At 53.9% G+C, this 24271-nt stretch overlaps 2 protein-coding genes across 2 annotated transcripts; both read left to right on the plus strand.

The window, feature by feature from the left end:
- The first annotated feature begins 5467 nt into the window (after window positions 1–5467).
- SSTR3 (somatostatin receptor 3) lies at window positions 5468–8392 on the plus strand. Its single transcript, XM_003783236.1, has 2 exons — window positions 5468–5493; window positions 7045–8392. The coding sequence occupies exon 2, from the start codon at window positions 7076–7078 to the stop codon at window positions 8330–8332; it is 1257 nt and encodes a 418-aa protein (XP_003783284.1). The 5' UTR covers window positions 5468–5493; window positions 7045–7075; the 3' UTR covers window positions 8333–8392.
- A 10372-nt stretch (window positions 8393–18764) lies between these two features.
- On the plus strand, window positions 18765–23912 carry C1QTNF6 (C1q and TNF related 6). Its single transcript, XM_012801127.2, has 3 exons — window positions 18765–18819; window positions 21234–21483; window positions 23325–23912. The coding sequence occupies exons 2-3, from the start codon at window positions 21240–21242 to the stop codon at window positions 23870–23872; spliced, it is 792 nt and encodes a 263-aa protein (XP_012656581.1). The 5' UTR covers window positions 18765–18819; window positions 21234–21239; the 3' UTR covers window positions 23873–23912.
- Window positions 23913–24271: the final 359 nt, after the last annotated feature.

The raw sequence follows: 24271 nt of genomic DNA on the forward strand, positions 1-24271 counted from the left end.
CTGGCAGTCGGGAGTGAGCTCTTTCTATCATAGACTCGCTTACTCTGACTCTGTCGCTTCTTCTGCTTGCAGAACACCAGCGCTGCATCTATCTGCTGAAGATTACTAAGCTTTGCTGAAGACTGCTAAGACTTATTCTTCTAAGACTTCTTCACCCTCAAAGACTATCTCTCTCTCTCTTCTCCCTTCTGCTAAAGTAAATGGCCCTCAGGCACTTAAGAGCAATTGTTCCTGAGCAAGATAACCCCATAGCAGTCAGGAAAAATAGCTAGATGAGCCAAGGGCCAGGGACCTGGTGGGTCCTGGCCAACCAGTGGCAAGAACGGACTTCTGTTCTTTTCTTTGTGAGAGAGAGTCTTACTCTGTGACCCTCAGTAGAGTGCCTTGGCGTTGCAACTCGCAGCAACCTCAAACTCTTGGGCTTAAGTGATTCTCTTGCCTCAGCCTCCCAAGTAGCTGGGACTGCAGGTGCCCAGCACAACGCCCAGCTATGTTTTTTTGTTGCAGGCATCATTGTTGTTTAGTAGGCCTGGGCCGGGTTCAAATCCACCTGTCTGGTGCATATGGCTGGCTCCCTACCCACTGAGCTACGGGCGCCGACCTATGTCACAGACATTTTTAATCACTACAGTTGTCCCCTCTTATCTGCAATTTCTCTTTCTGTGGTTTTAGTTACCTGAGGTCAATCATAGTCCAAAGATATTATGCTATTTTGGGAGGGGGGCACCACATTCCCATAACTTTTATTGCAGTATGTTATTATAATTGTTCTATTTTATTATTAGTTATTGTTGTCAATCTCTTACTGTCCCTAATTTATAAATTAAATGTTATCATAGGTGTGTTGTACCTCATAGGGGAAAATATAGTTCATATATATATTTAGGGTTTGGCACTATCTGTGGTTTCAGGCATCCATTGGAGGTCTTGGAACATATCCCCAGAATAAGACGGGACTATATTGGTTTTTAAATTTATTTGCAGGCTGGCTCATGACTGTAATCCTAGCACTCTGGGAGGCTGAGTTGGGTGGATCCCTTGCGCTCAGAAGTTCTATACCACCCTAAGTAAGAATGAGACCCCACCTTTCCTAAAAAACAGAAAAGGTAGCCAGGCATTATGGCGGGTGCCTGTAGCTACTTGGGAGGCTGAGGCAGGAGGATGACTTGAGCCCAGGAGTCTGAGGTTGCTGTGAGCCAGGCTGATGCCACAGCACACTAGCCCCGGTGACAGAGCAAGACTCTGTCTCGACAACTAAAATTCATTTGAAAACAGTAATTTGACAAAATAAAAGCAAATTAAAAACAATCGCATTACAGATAAAAAGGAAGCCCAAAGGAGGGAGCATCAGAGAATGAGAGTTTCTGAGAAGGCTGCTCAGGGCAGGTGATGCTTAAACCTGTTGGAGGTGAAGAGAGGGAGAGCAGCCTGTGCAAAGGCCATGGGGCACCGGTGATGCTCAGACATCAAGATGCTTTAGACCGAGAGGAAGGGGCAAGTGGGAGGAGATACAAGCAGAGACAGACCCTATCTAGGGCCCTTAGACCACGGCAGGGACTGTGAATTTTACTTGATGAGAGTAAGTGGCCATTGGAGGGTCTCAAGAAGGCAACTGTTGGGGCTTCCATTTGTAACAGACTCATGCTCCCTGCTGAGTAGGAGGTGAGGGTGGATGCAGGAGAATGACAAGAGCTGTAGGGGAGGCAAAGTTTTGTCCTCTACCCTCTTAGTATTTCCGGCTGGACCTAAGAATTAAACTGACACAAGACAGACTAACAGGAAAAAAACATACAAATTTATTTAGATGTACACGGGACACTTCCACCTCTCAACGAACTACAACAAAGTCCCAAAGAACTGACTAGGCTTATGTGTTTATATACTGAGTTGAACAAAGAATGATGATTGTGTAACCAAAAAGGTGAGTTCAAAAAGCTTGTTTGTACAGGTCTATCTTGGCCTTAATCCCTGCCTTTGGTAATGAGCATGTCTTTCTTCCTCCACTTGGCATTCTACCTCCTGCTTTCAGGAGGAAAAGGGAAGGTCAGAGAATCCTTCTTATGCCCCAATGTTGTCCAAGTGCCTTTAGTTTAAAAAAAAAGATTTGCCAAAATGGAATATTTTGGAGCGAACATCCTGAACTCCAGGGGATGGAATGGATGGGTTAGAGGCCAGAACTCCAGGTAGAGGCAGCGAGGCTTGGTAGGGGGAGGCGGGACCAGCTGACAAGCATTCCTTCATTTAACCTTTAGCAGAAGGACCCCTGGGGCTACGTGGTAATGTGGGTACCTGAAGAAGAAAACTGCAGTTTGGAGAGGGGTTCACAAAGTAACACTGCTTGACTGGGGTGGGGGTGGAGCTGGGGCTGGTGCTCCCTCCTCAGAGCCCAGCTACAGCTCATGAACTCATACATAGGGGAGACAGAGGCCTGGAGGGAGGCTTTGCTGGGGCATAGGGCAGGTGGAGAGATCAGGTGGGTTTGGGGTGGCAGTGAGGTCCTACTGTGTGCTGCTGCAGCCAGAGTGGCAGCCCCAGGACAATTCAATTCCTAGTTCTCTGAGGGCCTGCTATGTGACAGCCCTGGGTACCTGGTGACAAAGTAAGTCTAGCCCTGATCCCAAGGAATGGCCAACTAAGGAAAGGGGCCTAGTTGGTGCCTGGCACATAGCAGGTGCTTTTAGCAAAGACTCATTTCGTTTTCCCTCTCTTCTCTGACTGCTGTTTCCTTTGCCCTCCTGAGACGGGGGTCAGTACAGGCCGGGACACGGCATCCAAAGGCAGCCAGGCCTGTGGTCAGGCCCCAGGGCAGGGTGTCTCAGATGCAGGTAGGCAGATAGGGCCCACTGGTTATTTTTCAACAGCCTACAAGCTGAGAACGGTTTTTATAGATGACCATTTGCAATTGATTTGATGGTAGGAAACACTAACCCTGAATTTTAATTAACCAAAATGTCATCCCCCAAGAGAATTCTATTCTTCTCGTGCACAGATCTGTATCACAAAACATTGTACTCAATTATTCTTATACTTTGAATTTTGTCAGTTAAAAGCAGTGGAGATTTTTTTTCCCTCACTGCATAATGTCTTAAATTTTGACTCTCAGCCCTCAAAGCCTAAAATGTTTATTTTTTACCCTGTCCTTCTGCTCCTCACCCTCCCTGGCCCTCTCCACATTCAACAATCCTAGGACTAATGACCCCCATCTGGCCTCCCCCATGGCCAGTGTCACACAGGCGAGCCTGGCTGCAGGGCAGGACTGTGGACTCCCAGCCCACTGCTCGCCTGTGCTCTCAGCTCTCCTGTCAGCACTGGCTAACCCACACCCCACCTGGCCCGGGGACACAGCTGTCGCCTGGGGGACATATGCTGTGGTGGCCTGGGGGAGCTCAGGCTAAGGGGCTGGCGGACCCTGAGCACCACATTCTTATCTCCAACTCCCTGCGGGAGCCAAGGCCAACGTGGGTGGCTGAAATCTCCTCGGTAACAGGGTCTGCCCTCCTCCTGCTCCCTCTCCCGGCCTCCTTCCCAACCTTCATCCCCTCACCGCTGCACCTGCTCTCGGCCCTCTGGCCCTTGGCCCCTCCTCCCGCCTCTCCCATGCACCCCCTCCTTCGCTGGCTCCGTGTCACCATCTGTGGCACAGTCCCTCTCTGTCACTCTCCTTGCCACCCCCTCATTCTCCTTCCTCCCTCTCGCTCTCCATCCCTGCCTCTCTGCATCTCTTCCTCTCTCTCCTTTTTCCTCCTCCTTGTCCTCTCCCTGTCAGCATCTCTCTCACTCCCCCTCATTCTGCCTTGCCACCCACTCACCGTCTCCTCTCTCCTTCTTTCTTTCTCTCTCCCTCCCCCACCTCAGAACAACCCCCTTTCCCCTCTACTCCTATTGGGTTCTACGACCCCTGTTCTCCTCTTTTCTTCTTCACCTTGGGAAGCTTCTCCCCCAACCCCCTCCCCTTCGGGGACCCTGACTGCAGAGCCCCTATCTGTGTCCCTGCCCCTCAGGATGTGTTCTGGAGATGGGGGATGATGCATCAGGCACCGCTGGGAAGTCAAGGCCAGAGACCAGATGGGAGAGGCGCTGTGGGCAGACGTGGCCGCCAAAGGCCTGGGAGGGGCCTTAGCCCACAAGCGGTCTAGAAATGGGTGCCATGTGGGTACCCTGGCTAGGGGTGCTCTGGGAGCACCTGGGTTCTGGGCAGGGAGGGGGACAACAGAATGGTAACCACCCTGGCGGCAAGGAGGGGAACCCTCACCCTATGGGCAGGTAAGGCGGCTGGGGCCCGGGTGGGGTCCTGGAGGGTGGGGTGCTGAAGCCCCTCCTCTGCCCATCATGAACTTGGGAGGCTGGGGCTGGGGGCTAGCAGCAGGTGAGAAGTCCCAGGGAGGAAGGAGGAGGCCTTCTTTTTCTTGGAGGGCTGCAGGGGCAGGGGTATTAATCTGAGAATCTTGGAATCGCAGAACAGCAGAATGTCAGAGCTGGAAGAAACCAGATGCATCACAGCATTTGGCCTCAGCTCACATGGCAGCTCTCCCGAGCTCCCCCTCCACACTGGGCCGGGGTGCTCAGCACACTCCCATTAACCTTTACAACGCCCCTGGAGGTGAGTACGCTGGTCATCATTTTAACAGGAAGAAACTGAGGTCCATGGGGGAAGAATTGACTTGTCCAAGGTCACATAGCAATGTGGCATCCTTGCTCTGTGGCAAATCGTAGGGTATGTTCTTGGGCCGACCCCAGGCTGAGAGCAGGAGTGCATCAGTCGGCATTGACCAGTGTGAGCCAAGGCTCTCTGGGTGAAGGACAAGCAGATGCAAAGACTGCCAGGAGCCCTCAGCCTGCATCGTCAGGGCGGTCCCAGGCCCTGGTTCCTCTCAGCCTGGGGCCTGTGAAGAAGCCAGCATGGTTAGGAGAAACCAATGGTTTAGGAGTAGACAGAACAGGGTTCAAATTCTACCTTCCCACTCCCCAGCTGGGTGACCTTGTGCAAGTTACTTAACCTCTCTGAGCAGCAACTTCCTTCTCTCTAAAACCCTCCTGCGCTCTGTGGGGATTTTCATAGTGAGTTTGAAGCCTCCACCTTGGAACCATGTCCCACCTTGGAGCTCTACTCTCTGATCTGGTTGGTTGGTCACATTTACAGGTGTTATGTGTGGCATGCTAGGTGCTGGGGTTAAAGAAATAGATCATTCAGGGTCCCTGCTTCCAAGAGCCAGCATTCCAGGGGGTGAGAGACAGGCAAATGGAGAGCTGTTGGGGGTGACTGGCATCCCTGAGGGCCCGGCTGTAATTGCTGTGGGGCTCAGGGAAGCCACTTACCCTCTCTGTGCTCTGTCCCTGCCAGTACAGTCCTCTGAGGAGTCCGCCCCCAGCTTTCAGGCAAGCTTGTGCCAAAGATAAACCAGACAGGGAGGAAAAGTCCCTCCTTCCCGAGGATGAACTAGATTATGCACAGGATTCCAGCTCCTTAAAGAAAAGACGGCACCTAAATTGCAGGTCTGGCTTAAGCGCGTGGAAAGCTGTAATTCCCCTGTGCTGGGCATCCTGGCTTCTAAGACCCTGGCAGGAAAGACAGGCTGAGAGGAGGGCGGAGGCCGGGAGTCTTCCACGGGTGTCAGGGGTTCTGGGAGGGGCCATTTCAAGCTTTGGTACAAAGGAGGGACTGGCCGGGTACGTTGTGTTCCTGCCAGGGCTGTGTGTATGTCGGCATGCATGCTTGTGCGTGTGGATGCACACATGTGTGCAGGGCAGGGGATGGGGGTGGGCTGGAGTCAGAGCTCTCTCTAGGGCTTCCCCGGGGATAGCTGTCCAGCTCCCTGCCCCTCTCTGGAGCCTGAAGCTTCTCCCTGCCCCCTATCCTCAAGCCCCAGGATGTTGTATAGAGAATCTGCACATAGCACAGGGTCGGACAAGGCAAGCTGGAGGGTGTCGTGGGTCCCTGGCTGAGGAAAGAAGCAGGATTCTAAGGTCCCAGGTTCCACAATTCTGGGTCTAAGAAGGACTGCTTCCCGCATTTTAGAATTCTAACCTTCTCTGATTCAAGGACACTGAGTCTAAAAATCTGACGCTGAGATTCTGACTGTTCTAACAACTTAAAATTCTGTTTCTCTGTATCTAAGAGTGTGAGGCTTTGGGTCTATGATCCTAACAGCGCAAAAGCCCAGGGAGAAGTGGGGCTGGCTCCAGCTGGGCTCCTGAGTGAATGCCTTCCTAGGCCTGGCCTCAGTTTGCCACCCTTAAGGAACTGGTGGGGAGGCAGGGAATGGTCATTAAGGGTCATCTCAGATTTGCCCCTTCCTAGATGTGTGACCAGAGCGTATGGCCTCCCCTTTGTTGCTATGCAGTAGGATGAGAGTAGCACCTCCCTCCTAGGACACAAAATGAGCTAAGCATGTCGCCAGCTCAGCTTAGAACCTGGCACAGTTGCCCCCTGCCCCAATCTAGGTTCATAGCCAACATTCCTAAACAGGGCCTTTGGGAGGGTATAGTAGGATTCCTAAGGCTGAGGGGGTTCCTGAGGGCTCTCCCTCCTGGAGGAGGGGACCCCCTGAGCCTGGGGTTCTTAACTCTATTTTAAATCTGATACAAGCTCTGAGCTCAGCCCAGAAATGACACAGACACCGTAATGTTCTCCTAGAGTTTCACGGTCCTCTGAAGTTCCTCTAGGCACCTGGGTTCCAAGTTAAGGACCTATGAGGCTGAGGCCTGCTGGTGGGCAGTGCAGTCCATGTAGTGGGGCTCTGCCTGCTGAGGCATGATACGTAGAAAGGGCAGGTATTACTTTATGAACAAATATAACTTCCTGTCCCACATCACACTCTTGCTACATGATACAGTGGTCATTTCACCTCCCTGAGATGCAGTTTCCACATCTGAGAAATGCGGACAGCATCCCCTAGTCTTGCTAGGCTGTGCAGAGGAACTGAATGGGGGCATACCAAGCCTGATCTGGGGTACAGTAGGTCTCCAAGTTCAGTGAGATGGGGGAGGGGCAGCACAGAGAAAGCCATCCTCTGTTGTGACTGGGCTGTGTCCTCCCTTCCCCAGGCTAGTGGCTGACTGCTGACCATATTCGGCCATGGATACCTCTGGCTCTCCTTCATCGGTGCCCATGACCTCAGAACCTGAGAATGACTCCTTGGCTTGGCCCCTGAATGCCACCCTGGGAAACGTGTCGGCAGGCCTGAGCCCAGCAGGGCTGGCCGTCAGTGGCATTTTGATCCCACTGGTCTACCTGGTGGTGTGTGTAGTGGGCCTGCTGGGCAACTCACTGGTCATCTACGTGGTCCTGCGGCACACGGCCAGCCCGTCGGTCACCAATGTCTACATCCTCAACCTGGCGCTGGCTGATGAGCTCTTCATGCTGGGACTGCCCTTCCTGGCTGCCCAGAATGCTCTGTCCTACTGGCCCTTTGGCTCCCTCATGTGCCGCCTGGTTATGGCTGTGGATGGTATCAACCAGTTCACAAGCATCTTCTGTCTCACCGTCATGAGCGTGGACCGCTACCTGGCCGTGGTGCACCCCACCCGCTCAGCTCGTTGGCGCACAGCGCCTGTGGCCCGCACAGTCAGTGCGGCCGTCTGGGTGGCCTCAGCTGTGGTGGTGCTGCCCGTGGTGGTCTTCTCGGGTGTACCCCGTGGCATGAGCACCTGTCACATGCAGTGGCCTGAGCCAGCAGCAGCCTGGAGAACTGGCTTCATCATCTACACAGCCGCACTGGGCTTCTTTGGGCCGCTGCTGGTCATCTGCCTCTGCTACCTGCTCATTGTGGTGAAGGTGCGCTCTGCGGGGCGGCGGGTGTGGGCACCCTCATGCCAGCGGCGACGGCACTCTGAGCGCAGGGTCACACGCATGGTGGTGGCCGTGGTGGCACTCTTCGTCCTCTGCTGGATGCCCTTCTATGTGCTCAACATTGTCAACGTGGTGTGCCCGCTGCCCGAGGAGCCCGCCTTCTTCGGCCTCTACTTCCTCGTGGTGGCACTGCCTTATGCCAATAGCTGTGCCAACCCCATCCTTTACGGCTTCCTCTCCTACCGCTTCAAGCAGGGCTTCCGCAGGATCTTGCTACGGCCTTCCCGCCGCGTACGCAGCCAGGAGCCCACTGCGGGGCCTCCAGAGAAGACGGAGGAGGAGGAGGAGGATGAGGATGGGGAGGAGAGTGGGATGCAAGGGAAGGGGAAGGAGAGGAATAGCCGGGTCAGCCAGATCACACAGCCTGGCACCAGTGGGCAGGAGCGGCCGCCCAGCAGAGCTACTGGCAAGGAGCGGCAGTTCCTGCCCCAGGAGCCCTCAGCTGGGGAGAAGCCCAGCAAGCTGCACATTAGCTACCTGTAGGGGCAGGGGAGGGCCAGTGTGGCCCAAGGAAGAAGCAGAGGCCGTGGGTGTGGCTGGGGCAGGCTGCGCGAGGTGCTGGAGACCCACGATGGGATGTTCTCCCCCTGCTGCAGGACTTGCTATAGGACTTGCTGTGTGACCTCGGGTAGGTCACTTCTCCTCTCTGGACCTCATTTCCTCCTCTGTGACTCAGGGATAGGCATGATCAGCCTGGATGAATTCTTGTCAGGCAAGAGGTCTGGTGGTCATTGCTACTGGGCTGACCTTGCTGAGCAGGGCCTAGATTAAAGGCTGAGAGCAGACCGGCCTTCCTCTCAGAGATGGTGCATCCTGGGGCACAAGCCTAAATCTTGGCCCTTGGGGATAAACAAAGGCCTGGATTTCCTTGGCTCAGGATTGGGGACATGGGAGATGCTGGAGGCTGGGCTGGATGCCCAGTGGAAGAAAGTCTAGCCTGGTAGGAGGAGGAGTAGAAGGACTCAGGCTGCAGGTCAGCGCAGCCCCACCAGCTGTGCCACCTCAGGCCACCTGCTCTCCTCTCTAGTTGTCCTCTGCTGGATGCTCAGTGACCTCCAGGCCTTTTTGGCCCAGATGGTCAGAGCTGGAGCTCCTGTGCTCCTGGACGTAGGAAGAGCTGAATTTTCTAGAAAGCCAATTATGTCCAGCTTCAAGGGCCCTTACTCCCTGGGCCCTTTTGAGGCCCTGCATCTAATTTTGTTCTTGTCATTTTGTATTCCTTTTCTTAAAGAGGAACCCCAAACTGAATAAGCCTTGGCCACCCAGAGCCTGGCTTGGGGCCCTGTTGACATCAGCCCCCTGATCCTTAAGGCAGTTTGTTTGGGTCTTGTGGCTGATGTTGGGGTGGGGGAATCCCCGGGTCTTTGAAGGCTTCGAGGAGCCTCCTCATAGAGGGACCTGCCCTGTTTATCTCCTTGAGACCTATCTCTTACCATTTTGGAGATGCAGGCAGAGACCCAACCCACGCATAAAAAAGCAGAGGGTCTGAATAGCACTGTGTAGAAGGAAGGAGGGGGGGAGGAAGATGAGGAGGAGGAAGAGGAAGAGAGGGAAAAGAAGCAGGAGGGAGGATGATGACAGACCTGTTTCTTGGCTCTGTCTTCAGTCCCTATGGGCTGAGTGCAGTTGCAGCATCTATGAACCAAAGTCACCAGTGCCTGGCTAGACTAACACCAAGGGAAGACTGTGCAATGGAGTGGGTGAGAAAATGCACAGGCACCAGCCCCTTGAAAACCTGAGAGCGCCAGAAAGAAGTGTTCAGGCCTTGATAGAGGCCACGTTGGAAGGAGTGGTGATTCTCCTCACAGGTGGAAGAACAGGCCCTCCATCCTCTATATTTCTGGGGGTTGCAAGTGGAATAGAGGAATAGAGACAAGGTGGGGCTGGAGTGGGACCATAGGAAGCAGCTACTGTCCAAGGCTGGGCCTGGACTTCCCAAAGACATCCCCCTTCCAGCCCTCCACCCCCAACACCCCACAGAGGGCAGGTCCTCAGGGAAAGCACCTGTCTCAGGGCCTGTGGCTAACCTTGGCCTCCCATCATAAGATGGAGGTGGTTGTTTCAGCTTGTCTGCCTCCTGGGACTTGAGACAAATGAGTCATGCTAGGTACATTGTCAGGCTCACTGCAATGGGTGCTCTCCCCACCCCCGGGCTCCGTCCACCCTCCCCATTCATCACGTGGCCTCTGTCTCCAGTCCTTGGGGTGTGGGCACTGCAGACCATGAGAAATGGGGTGTTGGTATTAGAGGCAAAGGGGCAGGGGAAGGATGTTCACAAAACCAGATATTCCATGGAGACAGAGGTCTAGAGGCCCAGCTCTGGGTTCTCCGGGGGAGGATCTAAGGGAGAGGGACACCTTCTCTGGGTGACCCTGTCTTCTTGGCTCCTGGGGCAGGTGAGCAATGTCCTGCAAGCATAGCTGGGAGGCCATTAGGAAATCCTTTGCTGCTTCTTCCCCTAGCTCTTATTAATAAAGATGGTGAACCATGACAACATGTGTCCTGGGCCAATCCCTCCTCCAGATGCTGTGGGTACAGATGGGTATGAATGTGCAGGTGTGTGTGGCTCCGTACACCCTGGCCTCTTCATGTGTGGCCTCCCAGAGTCTAGGACCTTCAGGGGGCATGGAAGATACCCTTGACAGGCCTAGACCTACATCCTTACAGATCTTGATCCAAAGCAGTACATTCCTTCTTCCCTATAATCTAAATATCAAGTCTTATGGAAGAAAGCAGATTGGCTCCAACTCCATCACATAACAGTCTCTTGGGCCAATCACTAAAGATAAGACAATCAAGTGCCATGATTGGCTAGACATGGGTCATGTGCCTATACTCCCTGCCAGAAAAAAGGTAGGGCACTGAGATGGAGAGTCTGGCCCAGCCAGTTGGGTAGGGATGGTAGCCCATCTACAGCCTGAGGAGGTGGGCCAGGCAGCAGCACAGCAGTCTGGGTGTGTGGAAGGCTCACTGAGTGGGGCTGCCTTTGCTGGGTGTGATCATGTGTGTGAAGGTTTGTGTGAGCACAGTGCAGGGTGCACAGGAGGAGCTCAGGACATCTCAGCCATTTCCATGAATGAATGTACACTGGGGCATCACACGTGGCAGGGGGTACATGGGCCGGGAGCAGAGGAACTGGTGGTGCCTGAGTATGATATGGGAGTGGCTTCCTGGGCCAGGGTCCCTCCATGGGCTCTTACAGCCCTGGCTCCCCTGCCACACTGGGTGTCTCTGCCTCGCCATGCTCACATGGACAAACATGTATAGATGTCTTTGTCCCCCCCACATGTATGTCTGATAGCCTTGTCCCTCCTAGGGCAGGTCCTATGCCTGATGCCTCTGATTCTAGGGCCCAGCTGTACTGACGTGAGCTCTTCTGATGAGTATCTGGAATGAATGAACAAAGGGGGCCGCTGCATTTCACAATTTCAGGGATACTCGTCACACTGTGACTCCAGCCTCCTTTGAAATTGTGCAATGAGATGGTTCTGAGTAAATGAAAGTGGGAGGATGGAGAGCTGATGGAGCTTGTATTGGGGTTCAGGGCTAGAATCTGTGAGTTAGGAGTGCCTCGGGGGCTGTAGGGTGAGGAAGGCTCTGTGGTTGTGAGCTTCAGCAGGGAGGGAGGGGTGATAACAACCTACCTTGTCTAACTCCTCTTCTTTAGCCATCGAAGTTGGTTGCTCAGACCCAAGTCCTTACCTTGAACTTGTCTCTCAGAGGTGGTTGCCAGGCAACAGTGCATGGCCACCAGGCTCTGGACCAGGACTGTGTGTTAACATGGCATTATCAGGAAGGAGCTGGGAGGCTGCAGGGCCTGGAGCAGGGAAAGCGAAGGCCCCCAGATCTTTGTGATCCTCTTCACCTAGAAGGGGTGGGGAGATGGAAGCCAGTGTCCAAGGGAGGTGACAGCCTGGGCTCCACAGGACTCCAGACAGAAGAAATGCAGCAAGAACCCCAGGCTATAATGCAGGAGGCACTGGCCTAGAGTTGTGCAAGGCCATCATCCCTGTCAATGGTAGGCCCTGGTGGGAATTGCAGTGAGTCTGCTGGAAGGCGAAGGGGAAATGCATCCCCTAAACATCATGGGACCCCATGTCAGGAGACCCAGGCCCTGCCACAAGCCTACTTTGTGGTCTTGGACGATTTGTTTCTCCTCTCTGGGCGCGCTTCATTTCATTAACAAAGGCTTTTCTGAGCACCAGCTCCATGCACAGCTCTGCCACTGGCTGTGGGTACAGTGGAGGCAATAACACTGTTCCCGTGCTCATAGTGTTTGGTGAATGTGTTACTATTTGCTGAGCTCACTGGAGAGGAGGTGCAGTGTGCTCTGGGAGAACATAATGGGGGTTGGTGGGGCTGCAGTACCAGGCATAGGGACCTGCAGGTGTTAAGATCCTGAGCATAGAGGGATCCAGGGAGTGAAGGGAGAAGGTAGCAATGAGGTACCATTCAGGGACAGGGTGCTAATTCCTCTTAAGGGCTGAATTTTGCCTCCCCACCCCACCCCCATTCATAGGTTGAAGTTCTAACTCTAAGTACCTGGGAATATGATCTTATTTAGAAATCAGGTCATTGCAGATGTAGGTAGTCAAGATGAGGTCATACCAGAGTAGAGACAGCCCCTAGTCCAACATGACTAGTGTCCTTTAAAAAGGGGAGATTTGGACATAGACAGGCACAGAGGGAGATATCATGTGAACGTGAAGGTGAAGATCAGAGCAATGCTTTTGCAAGCCAAGGACGCCAGGCAGAGATGCCAAGGATTGCCAGAAAACAAGTAGAAGCCAGGAGAGAGTTCTGGAACAGGTCCTTCCCTCATAGCCCTCAGGAGGAAGCAACCCTGCTGAGGCCTTGATCTTAGACTTCAGCCTCCAGAGCTGTCAGGATAAGTTTCAGCTGTTTAAGTCACTCAGTTTGTGGTACTTTGTTAAGCTGCCCTCAAAAAACACAACCCCCCACCTGCAAATCAGATGTAACAGCCCCTCCTGGGAGGGGGAGGAGGACCTGCTGAATTAACTCTTTCATTCCTTTATTCCACACTTGCTGGGTAGCTGCCAGCTGCACAGAACTGAGGGTAGGGAAGTAAAGTACAAGGCCTATCTTCTAGAACAGCGGTTCTTAACCTTCCTAATGCTACGGCCCTTTAATACAGTTCCTGTGGGTCACGACCCACAGGTTGAGAACTGCTGTTCTAGAAGTCAAGAAAGTGACAGCGCAGGTAAGAGGTACAGATGGCAGTTCCGAGGCAGGCAGATTCTAGGACTGCCTAGGTTAGGTTTGAATCCTGGCTCATTGTTCAGTAGCTGTTTGACTTTGAGCCAGTTAATTAATCTCTCTGTGCCTCAGTTTCCGCCTCTTTGAGCTGAGGACAAGAGCATTTGCCCCTATTGTTAGGAGGTTTAAATTTGCAAACTGCTAGGGCAGTGCCTGTAGCTCAGTCAGTAGGGCACCCACTCCATATACCTAGGATGGCAGGTTTGAACCCAGCCCCAGCCAGATAAAACAGCAATGAGAATTTGCAACAAAAAAATAGCCAGGCGTTGTGGTGGGCACCTGTAGTCCCAGCTACTTGGGAGGCTAAGACAAGGGAATTGCTTAAGCCCAAGTGTTGGAGGTTGCTGTGAGCTGTGACGCCACAGTATTCTACTGAGGGCAACAGGGTGAGACTCTGTCTTCAAAAAAAAAAAATTTATAAACTGCTTATAACTGTGCCTGCTGCGCCATAAGTAGTAAGTACCTTGTGTTAAACAGACCCAAGAAGAGCTTTTATGGAAGCGAGAATCTATCTGTAGGTGGGAGGAAGCCTTCCTAGGAGGAATTAGGGTCTAGCCAAGTGCAAAGGGAGAACCAGAGTTTGTCCACATGCGAGGTATGAGACCTTCCAGGTCCCGACAACAGCTCTGATACTCACATTACATCTGAAGACAGCATTCCCAGGATGATTATGGGACTGCCCAGGGTTACAGTGGCAGGTGCAGGACCCAAAATACTGTTTTCTCAGCCCCTGGGCCAGTGCCCATGATTCTTAAAAACTACGAAAATGTGAGCTGAGTGGACAGGAGTGATGCTGGGAGGGAGGAGAGCTCTGAGGCCACTGGTGAGGGAACTGGCCATGGCAGACAAGGTCCTCAGGGAAGACTCAACAGGCAGAGTCAGCCCAGTCCCATGAAGACCTCAGTTGCTTTCCAGAGGCTCTGCCACCCCCCAGCAAGTTTCATGGCCTTGGCACAGGCCTGCCTAGCAGATGAAGGCCCATACACACACGTGCACATGTGTGTGGGAGGCCAGCCTTCACCTTCTCATAGGCTCAGAGAAAATGCCCAGGGCACACTCTGTTGTCCAGGGTCCTTGATACCTTGGGTGGTGGCCTTCCCAGAGCCCATTTTCTCTACCATCATTTTGTTAGAGGTGGGGAAATTCAGCCTTGGGATGGAGGTGGGCCCTGCAGAAGGAAGAGGACATGACCTCTCAGCCCTTCGACCTAATGGCTTTAATGGCCAGCAAGTATGTCAAAATTGCACATGGAACGGCTGGCTCTGCACACTGGGTCACCATGCTCCAGAGCTCGGTTAGTCTCTGTGAGACCACAGGTCATCTCTGTGCTCTGGCTGGGACCTTACACCTGCTCATCTGAATGGCACCTGTTAGGAGACAATAAAACACACAATGCTTGCTTATGTGGGAGGCAGTGGCAGGTGAGCTTTTGGGCCACAATAATTTTGGAACCCTAGCTCTACCACTTCTTAGTTGGGTGCCTTTGGGCTAGTCTCAGAATCTCTCTGAGCCTCAGTTTTCTCATCTGTAAAATGGGCTCAACATCCATCTCCCATAACTGTCTCAGGACTAGGGAGCCAGGCCAGGAAACTGGTGGCTCCAGCGAGGTCTGTGCTCTCTGTGCCCGGCAGGAGGCGCCGCGGAACCTTCGGGCCTTGCCCCCTCCGCGAGCGGCGCGAGCCCAGCAGCTGCTCTTGGCGCGCCGGACTCGGTTCTATGCGGCCACAGTCGGATCCTCTCGGGCTTATTCGGCTCTGCTCGGCTATATTCGGCAATACTCGGGCAGACTCGGCCGTATTCCAATCTGCTCCGCCTCAGCGGGGTCCGAAAGCGAAAGGCCCCTCCCTGGCACGACTGTGGCTCCTCCCTCCTCCAGTGTAGGCCTGGGGACCTGATCCCAGTCTTCGCGCGGCTGCTATTCCCGCGGCGTGGGTCTCACTTGGCTGGGTCCTGGGCTGTGTTAAGGGTGCTGCGGGCGGCAGCAGTCTTCCAAGTGTTTGAGGCCACCGCGGGTGGAGATGGTTGGGGCTCCCTCTTACTTTTGCAGTGAGGAGAGTGGTGCTGGCCGCTCACTCTATCATGCTGGCACTGACACTAATAGACTTTGGGGAAGGAGACAGTTGCAGGCCCAAAGAATAGGGTCCTCGACGGAGTGCAGAGCTACGCTACGCTTGTCTTCTCTAGGTCTTTTGGGATTCAGTTTAATCCTCGTGTAAAATGTGATTGCACTCACCCAACTTAGCCTAACACCAGTGGGATCAGACGGAGAAACTGAATCCAGAGAAGTTCACCCAGGGGCACTGGGCTAGTTGGGGTGGGGATGAGGGGTCGGTTGAACCAGGTTTAGAGTTCTCTGCGCTAGAGGAAGCCGGGGGAGCTGCCCGGGAGCGGGAGGATCCTTTTGGACCCCCTGCCCCTTTTGCAAAGAGTGCTGGATTTGGGGGGAGGAGTGAGAGAATGTTCACTAAGGGGGTGGGACTGGGGGCGCCGGGTGGGTGCGGGTCGGCTGGGGGCAGGCACAGACTCTTCCCAGCAGGTGGCGCTCACATTCTCCTTTGTTTAAATTGATAACCGCTGGAACAATTAGATTTGTGACTTGTCTTTCACAATTTACCTAGCCGACTCCAGGAATCATACATATTATAGACAGGCACACATTTTGTTTGTTAAATGCGTGAAGCACTGGGTGCTTTGTAAGCGCTGAAATGTGCCTGTTTTTACACCTCCTGGCCCTGGGCTGTAATGTGGCCCCGTAGTACAGAACGGTGGCCAGGGGACTAGCTCTCAGGCAGAGTTTGCCTCATTTTCCTCGTCTGTAAAATGTAATAATATTGTGTCTGCCTCAGAACACTGTGGAAGGATTAGATAAGACCTGGAAACCCCTCAGAACAGGGCCTGGTGGGAGTCAAAGCTATCTTCTGGGAGTGGGAGCAGGATGGAGGGTGGCTGGAGAAGTGCTGCTTGTGTACCCTAGGTTTCTGGCCTTGGTGACAAGGGCTCAGGCCTTCTGCTTTGGGGTTATACCTTTGCTGAGAAGAGTTATGATAGGGTGATGTGAGGCATCCCTGGCCAGCTGCTGCTCCTCCTCCTGGCATTGCTATTGTCCTGAGTCCCAGGCTTCCAACCAGGGTGTGCACAAGGAGAGTGGGCACACATCCTCAGCATATGCAGGGTTTAACCAGGGAGCAGCACTGAGGGGTGGCCAGTTGGGAGCACTCCCACTGGAGGTTCCACCAGGCGGCTCTGATGGTCCTGGCTTCCTCATGTCCATCTGGCCCAGGGACGCCAAGGCTTAGAGACTTAAGAAAACTCACCCAAGGTCACACAGCTAGGAGAAGATAGAACTGAGTCATAACCAGGTTTTTCTGCCCTAGGGCTGGAGCTCTGCCTCCAGGGTATCTGACCAGCTGAAAAGATCCTCAAATGGCTCGGAGACAAAAGATGACCCATAAATGGAGGGATTTTCTGGCTTGGCAAAAGAGAGCAGGAGGAAAAATACTGAAGTGTAATATTCCAGAGTTCTACTTTCATATCTATTCTGCCCCTAGCCAGCTGCTCTGGACCTGGGGACCCTTCTCCGGGGCATCGAATGACTGGGAGCCAAAGGAGCTGGCCCCAGAACCTGGCCAGTCACCTGCCTTTCCAGACCTCAGCCTCCTTACCCATTCAGTGAAATAAACAGGCTTCCCTTCAGAGGGGTTGCTGAGTGTGAAATGGTGCACAGTGTGGGCACAAAATTGGCTCTTGACAAAACTGTTCCTATGTCCTCAGCTTGCTTCTTCCCATTCCTGTCCATCTCTCTCCATCTCCCTTTCCTCACAAGATCAGTCTTTCTAAGCCCCAGGGTTCAGGGACAGCCAGAAGCAGTCTCCCACCCAGTGCTGCTGACTCAGCCCTTTCCCCTTGGTGGCGGCAGGCAGGGTGGCTCCCCTTGGCTCCCTCCCTCCACATCCCTGGCTCTGTGCCCTGGGAATGCTGCTTGGGGCAGGGTGACATAGGAGGCAGGGCTGTGTAGGAAGCAGGGCAAGTGCACCCTGCTGGTGTTCCCAGGAGCCTCAGTCGTTCAGTCTGCCTTCCTTTGGGGGTCCCTTGGGCCCCTGAATAAACCCGGATGACCCCAAGTCAGTTTGGAAGGGAAACAGCACAAGTCTAGTAGTCAGGAGGGTTGGGCTCTGATCCCAGCTTTGATTGCAGTGTGCAATGTGACCCTGGGCCAAAGACTTGTCCTCCCTGGACTACAGTGTTTCTGCTGGTTAGATTAAGGAATAGGATTAGATCATCTCTAAGGATCTTCCAGGATATTCTGCTGTTTGATTATCCCCAAACCAATAGGGAACTGAAGCCTAGAAATGAGCCCTGGTCAAGGACACTTTGCCCACCTGTGAGTGGTGACTGGGTTTAGCACCCAAAGCCCTGGACTTAAAAACATCCATCCCTCCCTGGTCTCAGCACACCCGTGCCTCCCTCCTCCTGGAGTGCAGGCCCAGAACAGAAGCCTTTGCCCTACCCCCATGCTCCAGGGTGTCCTTGTGGGCACCCTAGTGGGTTAGAGAGCCTTCCCTTCTGTAGGGTGGCTCTCCTGCACTAGTTGTGTGACCTTGGACAAGTCACTTCAGCTGCATGACTGCATGTAGCTCCCTCTCCCAGCTGTCCTGAGGCTGGGGTAGGAAATAATGGATAGGAACACCCTATGGGACAGAAAGCCCTTAGAGCAGCAGTTCTCAACCTGTGGGTTGAGACCCAAAGGAACTGTATTAAAGGGCCACGGCATTAGGGAGGTTGAGAACCACTGCCTTAGAGAGACTTGGCCCAGGCATTAAGTCTTAGCAAATGTAGAGGGGAGGGTGGCGGAGGGACATGTCTTTGCATAAGGGTCTCTGGTCCCAGGAAGCCAGGGCTGCAGCCTTTCCCAGACTTCCCAGCCTAGCCAGAAGGCAGGACCTGCCTAGACACAGGGGCATACAGGTTGCCTTCCTATGATTCTTGGGTTCTAGCAGACCATGAGGATGAACTAGTAACACTGGCAGAGTTCCAGGTAGAGGAAGCAGACTTCAATACACTTGGACATGGGTGACTGACCTGGTGCCATCCTTACACGGTACATGAGACATCATGCCTGCTCATTCCCTCAGCAAACATGCTCTGAGCAGGGGGGACCAGGGACTAGAGTGCTGGACACCTAGGGTGTGAGAGGTGAAGTGACTGCCAAGTCACTCTCTAGTGGGTAGCGGGGGCCAAGATTTGAGCCTGGGGCAGTGGTGCTGGCAGTGGCCTGCACTGCAGCTGTGACTCAGAGCAAATGGGCCACTTAGGGCTCCTGCCCCCCCCCCCAGGTCCAGTTCCCAGTCCACACATGAGGGGGCCTCAGACCCTTTCTGCTGTGACTTTCTAGGGCTCTGAATCAAGCAAGACCCCACTGGACCACCAAAGAGTTAAGCAGAGGAAATCCTGGTTCCCTTTATCTCTGCAGAGCCCAGAGCTGGAGGAGGGAGCAGGGGGAGGGGCGCGGGAGGCCAGCTCAGCTCCCTCCGCCCTCGGCCCTGCCTCCCGGTATCCCGTTCTCCCTCCTTTCTCAGCTGGGCCTGGGGGTCTGGGCCAACAATCAGTTAGTATTGCTGACATGGGCCAAGGAGCCAGAGGCTGTGCAGTGGCTCAGGGTCTGTGAGCCACCGTGGGAGGCCGCAGGACACAGGGTGAGTGACCCAAGACTCCTCAGTTTGGGGCCTGAGGTCAGAGCCTGGGACTCCTTTCCTCTCTCCTCACTTCCTGGACAAATCTCAGGCCCTGCTCTCTTCCTCTGACCTGCCAGTCTCTCTAGGCTCTCCCCTCCCCATACCCCCTGCCCAGGGCTCAGGACTGCCCTCCCTTGTTCCTAGCTCATGTCTGGATACATGCCAACTCTGTTCAGCTCTTCTGGAATAAGAAGGGACACCCTGCCACCCCTCTCCCTCAAAGAGGTCTCAAATCCTCAGTGAAAGCAGCAGGGACCCCAAAAGTTCCCCTGCTTTTGGCATGGGCCCCCACACTTGGTCCCTGCCTGGCTCCCTCCCCTGGGGCTAGTCACTGATCCTAGCTGTGGTTATTATTCATTCCTCTTGTTAAAGGCTTCCTGCTTCCTGCTCCTCAGGGCACAGGTCTGTGTCTCAGAGCTTTGGACTCCCATCTGGCTGGGCCAATAGGAAACAGAAATGCCAACAATCCCGCCAATCCTCTGGGAGAAGTTCTGTTTCTTCCCATCCCAGGCAGGCAGAGGGAAGAGGTCAGAACAGACATTTTAGAAGTCTTTTACAAGTCAGGCATTTTTCCTGGATTGAATTACCCTCGAATAAACTGGAAAAGAGGCAAAGATGTCCTCTCCTCTCAGTGTCAAGGAGTGGGAAGCCCAGCGAGGTTAAGCCACTACTCATAGGCCACACAGCTTGTAAACTACTCTGGGACCTCCCTTCGAAAACCTCAGCTTTTCTCATGAGGTCACATATATGGCCAGGAAAAAGAACGGAGCTGTGCCCTTCTCAAAACCACTGGGATCTGTAATTTCCAATTAAAAGGCAAGAATGATAATGTCAGAGAGAGAAGGTGAGGCCCCCTGAGGATGCAACCTGCCTTGTGGGGCAGAACCAGGAAACTCAACCAGGGTGGGCAGAGAGGAGCTTGGGAAGGGGGTGGCTCTGCAGACTGCCTGCCCCCCCCACCTCCTGCTGTTACTACAGAACTGGGGAGTAGGGAGGAGGGGGACAGTGCCTCTGCACCTTCAAAACCCAGCTCTTACTGCCGTGCTCAGTGAGAAAGGATGGCATTTTACAAAGTAATAATTTTACCTTTTCTACGCGTATTAACCACAGAAAAAATATTTTTGAATTGTACTAAATGTTAAAGGAGAACAAAAAGGAAATAAACAAAGAAACGCCAGATGTGTAAAAACCAGTCTGGTTTCAAAAGCGGAGTTTCTGATTCTGCGATAACTCACCGCCAGCCTCCAAAGTTTGTCACCACCTCAAAGGTTCTTTGCTTGGCTTCCTGCCCACTCAGCCTCGGGCCTGTCTCCAGGGCCTGGTGTCCAGGCTACTTCCTGACCCTCTCTTGGCCAAGGCCTAAGACAGATCCTCACAAACTCTGGGACTTCTGATCCTTGAATTTTCCAGACTTCCTAGTCCTGCCCCTTAATTTCAATTTACCACCTCAGCAGCTGATTGGCAGGTCTATGATGATTGACATAACCACCTTCCAATGAGTTAACTCTGTCTGGAGCCTTCCTGGCAGGGCTTCAGCTGAGGTTGTATAGGGTGTTGACTGCACAAAGGTGCTGAGGGGTGTAGGGGGCTAGTACCAGCCCTTCCAAGCTCTACACTCTCAGCCTTGCATTCCTCCAAAGGGGACTTCTTTTGTGTTTCTAATTTGTCCATTCAGAGGGGTGGCCTTCTACTTTGTGCAAAGGCTAAGTAGGGGCTAGTAACAGCCTACAGTCCACTACTCAGCACACCCACTCCCGATTTCTCAGTGACACAGCCATACCCTCGCTATGAATAACCCTGTTCATTTTCTCTCATGAACGTTGCTTCCCATCTGCTAGAATAAATGAACCCTCCTATGTCTCTTGTCAGAACCATGATGGTCGTTTCTAGAGTGTAGGCCCAGCCGCATGAGAACAAGCCTGCAGAGAATCCTTTGCATTTGTCCCTGTGTCCACTAACTCTGTCATGCTGCCCAGACAGAGCATGTGTATGTATGGCATGTGTATGGCAATGCCAAGAACATAAGTCAGAAAGAGGCCCAAGGATGAGAAAAGCATTTGAGCGGTTGCCACTCACGGATGGGCAGCTGGGGAATCTTTTCCTGGGACCTGCGTCTCTTTGCTGTGGCTCTGCGACATGGTTGACAGAAGCTGAAGGTGCTGGAGACTCGACGTCTAGGTCTACCTTGCCACAAGTCCTTTAATGGGAACCTGCTTTCCTGCACAGGCCTCAGTCTTCTTGTCTGTTAACTGGGGCAATAACATTCCCTCCCAAGTTATGTCAGGAATGTGTTTGCTGAGGGAGCTGGCAGCTACCCTGGGCATTGGCACAGTATTGAGTGAAATGTAGTTTCTATCCCTCCTTTCTTGTTTCAGGTCACCATGGGGATAGCCACCCAGGGTCCTCTCTGGGCTGCCCTCCTGCTCCCTCTCTTGGTGTTTGGGGTCCCCACAGAGGAGCCCACCTCTGGGGAGGTTGTAGCCTCCACCTCCCAGAGGGGCTGCCAACGGTGCTGTGACTCCCTGGCCCCTGCTGATGCTGCAGATGTGTCCCCAGCCTCTTCCTCTGCCCTCCCGTACATCTTGCCTGAGGTCAGGCCCTACATTAACATCACCATCCTGAAAGGTGAGTACCCATCCTGAGCCTGGTGGGGGCAGGGAGGAGCCACAACAGAGAACTGTCCCAGACCTTCTCTGTCATGCCTGTACTGAGTCTCCACTGTGTGCCAGGACTGTTCTGAACACAGAGGGTGGCATGGGAACCATCTAGACAAAAATGCCCACTGCCAGGAGCGTCCTTCCTCATGGGGGGTAGACAGTGAGCAATAAATGTATTCCCTAAGTCAGGCGTCCTCAAAATACGGCCTGCAGGCCACATGCAGCCCTCCTAGGCCATTTATCCAGCCCACCGGGTGTTTTTGCCACTGCTGCCTGTCCTGTTTAGCAGCCGACTTGTCCCAGGGCCCACAGTCCAGCCTTCCAATGGTCTGAGGGACAGTGAACTGGACCCCTGTTTAAAAAATTTGAGGATTCCTGCCCTAAGTTAATGGGATGGAATGTTTGATGGCAATAAATGCCTTGGGGAGTGACAAGGTGCTCAGGTGAGGGGCACTGAGAGTGCAGGTCTGGGCTCAGGGTTGTACACTGAGTGGGGTGGCCAGCCTGGGGCTCCTGCAGGGGCAGGGGATGCCTGAAGTGTTCTTGGGAACAGGGCTGGATAGATAACAGGGCTCAACTCATGCAGGGCCCGGTCCCTACTGGCTGCAGTCAGGACTCAGGCTCCTCTGAGTGGGATGGGGAGCATGGGTGGGTTTGAATAGGACCTAAGTTTCAGATGGATCCCTCCAATGTCTTGTGGGCACAGAGGTAGGGGACAAGGAGCAGGGAGCCCTGGGGTCTGTCCAGGTGAGGGCTGGTTCCCTGCACTCCTACACTGGGCATGAAGGAAATATCTTCCCTTGTGGGGCCTGGGAAGGACTGATGTCTGTGGCCAGACCTTTGGCCTCCTCAGCCTCTCTCTCTGCTCATGGCAGCCCTGTGAGTGCACTTTCTTATGCCTCCCACTTTGCAGATGGGGAAACTGAGTTTCTAAGCATTGAGGAACTCTCCTAGAATCACATGGCTATTAGGGACAGAGCCAAGATTTGTTCCTAAGCTCTTCGCAGGGCCACTCTGCAGCCCCTTTTGTTCCAGCTTTTGCCCCCACAGGCCTGTGACCTCCTTTCTACCCCTTCTCTATCCATTGTCCTGGGTACCCTGGGGAAACCCAGGGCCTTCTAGGCCACACAAAGGCATGGCTGCAGCACTGTGACAGGCATCAGGGAGCTATGTGGGGGTCAGGTCTCTCCAGACATGGGTGGTCACCTGCTTTTCTTATATTCAAGGCCAGCCTGGTCTAGGGACCATGCAGGGCTGTGGCTGCCTGGGGACCATATGCTGCCAGACGCTGGGGCAAGTTGAGATGGCTGGGCCACGTTGAGTGAACTGTCCTGCCTCATGCTTGCAGAGTTTGCAAAATGCTCTCCCACCTGACATCTTGTGGGAGGCTCACAAATACTCCTGTGAGGTGGGCACAGTCCTCTTCAAAATATAGACAAGAAAACCAAGGCCCCAACCATGAGATGTCCTAGATCATGGAGAGGGTAGGACCACCAACCAAGGGCTGCCTGGCTCCTAACCCAGGGACCACAGTCAGACCCTCCCTGTCTGGTGAGGGGAACAAGTTTGCTCTGGGGACAGATCAGATGCTGAGCACCGCCCCTTCTGCTCCTGAGCTGGGTGTCCCTGGGCAAGTCTTTCTGTGGAGTAGAGATGGTCACAGTGTTTTCTTAGAGGGCCACACGGGGAGGTAATGTCTGGAATACAGCAGGTGTTTAATAAATGCTAGCTTCTTCTCTGGGCCTGGCAGTACCTCCTTAGTGCAAGCCCAGGTGCCCACGCTTACTTCTCCCCTACTTGTCCTCACAGGTGACAAAGGGGACCGAGGTCCACTGGGTGCACCTGGGAAGCTGGGCAAGGAGGGTTCCCGAGGGGACCGTGGCCCACAGGGCACCAAAGGCTCTAAGGGGCAGGCGGGCAGCCCGGGTGCCCCGTGCCAGACGCGCTCCTCGGCCTTCTCCGTGGGCCGCAAGACGGCCCTGCACAGCAGCGAGGGCTTCCAGCCGCTTATCTTCGATACAGTCTTCGTGAACCCTGACAGGCACTTCGACATGGCCACCGGCCACTTTGTCGCCCCCCTGCACGGCCTCTACTTCTTCAGCCTCAACGTGCACAGCTGGAACTTTAAGGAGACCTACGTGCACGTCATGCACAACGAAGCGGCGGCCGTCATCCTGTACGCGCAGCCCAGCGACCGCAGCATCATGCAGAGCCAGAGTGTCATGCTGGCCCTGCTGCCTGGCGACAGGGTCTGGGTGCGGCTCTTCAAGCGTGAGCGTGAGAATGCGGTCTACAGCGATGACGTCGACACCTACATCACCTTCAGCGGCCACCTCATCAAGCCCGAGGATGACTGAGTGCCTCGAGGTCACCCTTACAGCTGGGCAGGTCCCATCCCCTGCAGGGCTCAGTTTGCATTTCTGTAAAGGAGGGAGGCCAGGTAGGCCCCCCAAGCCTGGCACTCTAGGGTGGCCGTTTCTTTCCTTGCCACCTTCATCCCTCCTCGTCGGTTTCTGTTCCTTGCTCCTCCCTGGGACATATCTTTGGAAGTTTTCTAACCTAAATATTCTAGAACTCTCCCCACCTTGTAGCCTAGCACTTTGCACACCTGAATGTGCTCATGAACCACACAGGGCTCTTGTTAAATGCAGATTCTGGGCTCGGCGCCTGTGGCTCAAGTGGCTAAGGCTCCAGCCACATACACCTAAGGTGGCGGGTTTGAACCAGCCTGGGCCGCCAAACAACAATGATGGCTG

The sequence above is a fragment of the Otolemur garnettii genome, unplaced genomic scaffold (assembly GCF_000181295.1).
Source record: "Otolemur garnettii isolate 467f Iridium unplaced genomic scaffold, OtoGar3 scaffold00007, whole genome shotgun sequence".
In the NCBI taxonomy this organism is placed as follows: Eukaryota; Metazoa; Chordata; class Mammalia; order Primates; family Galagidae; genus Otolemur; species Otolemur garnettii.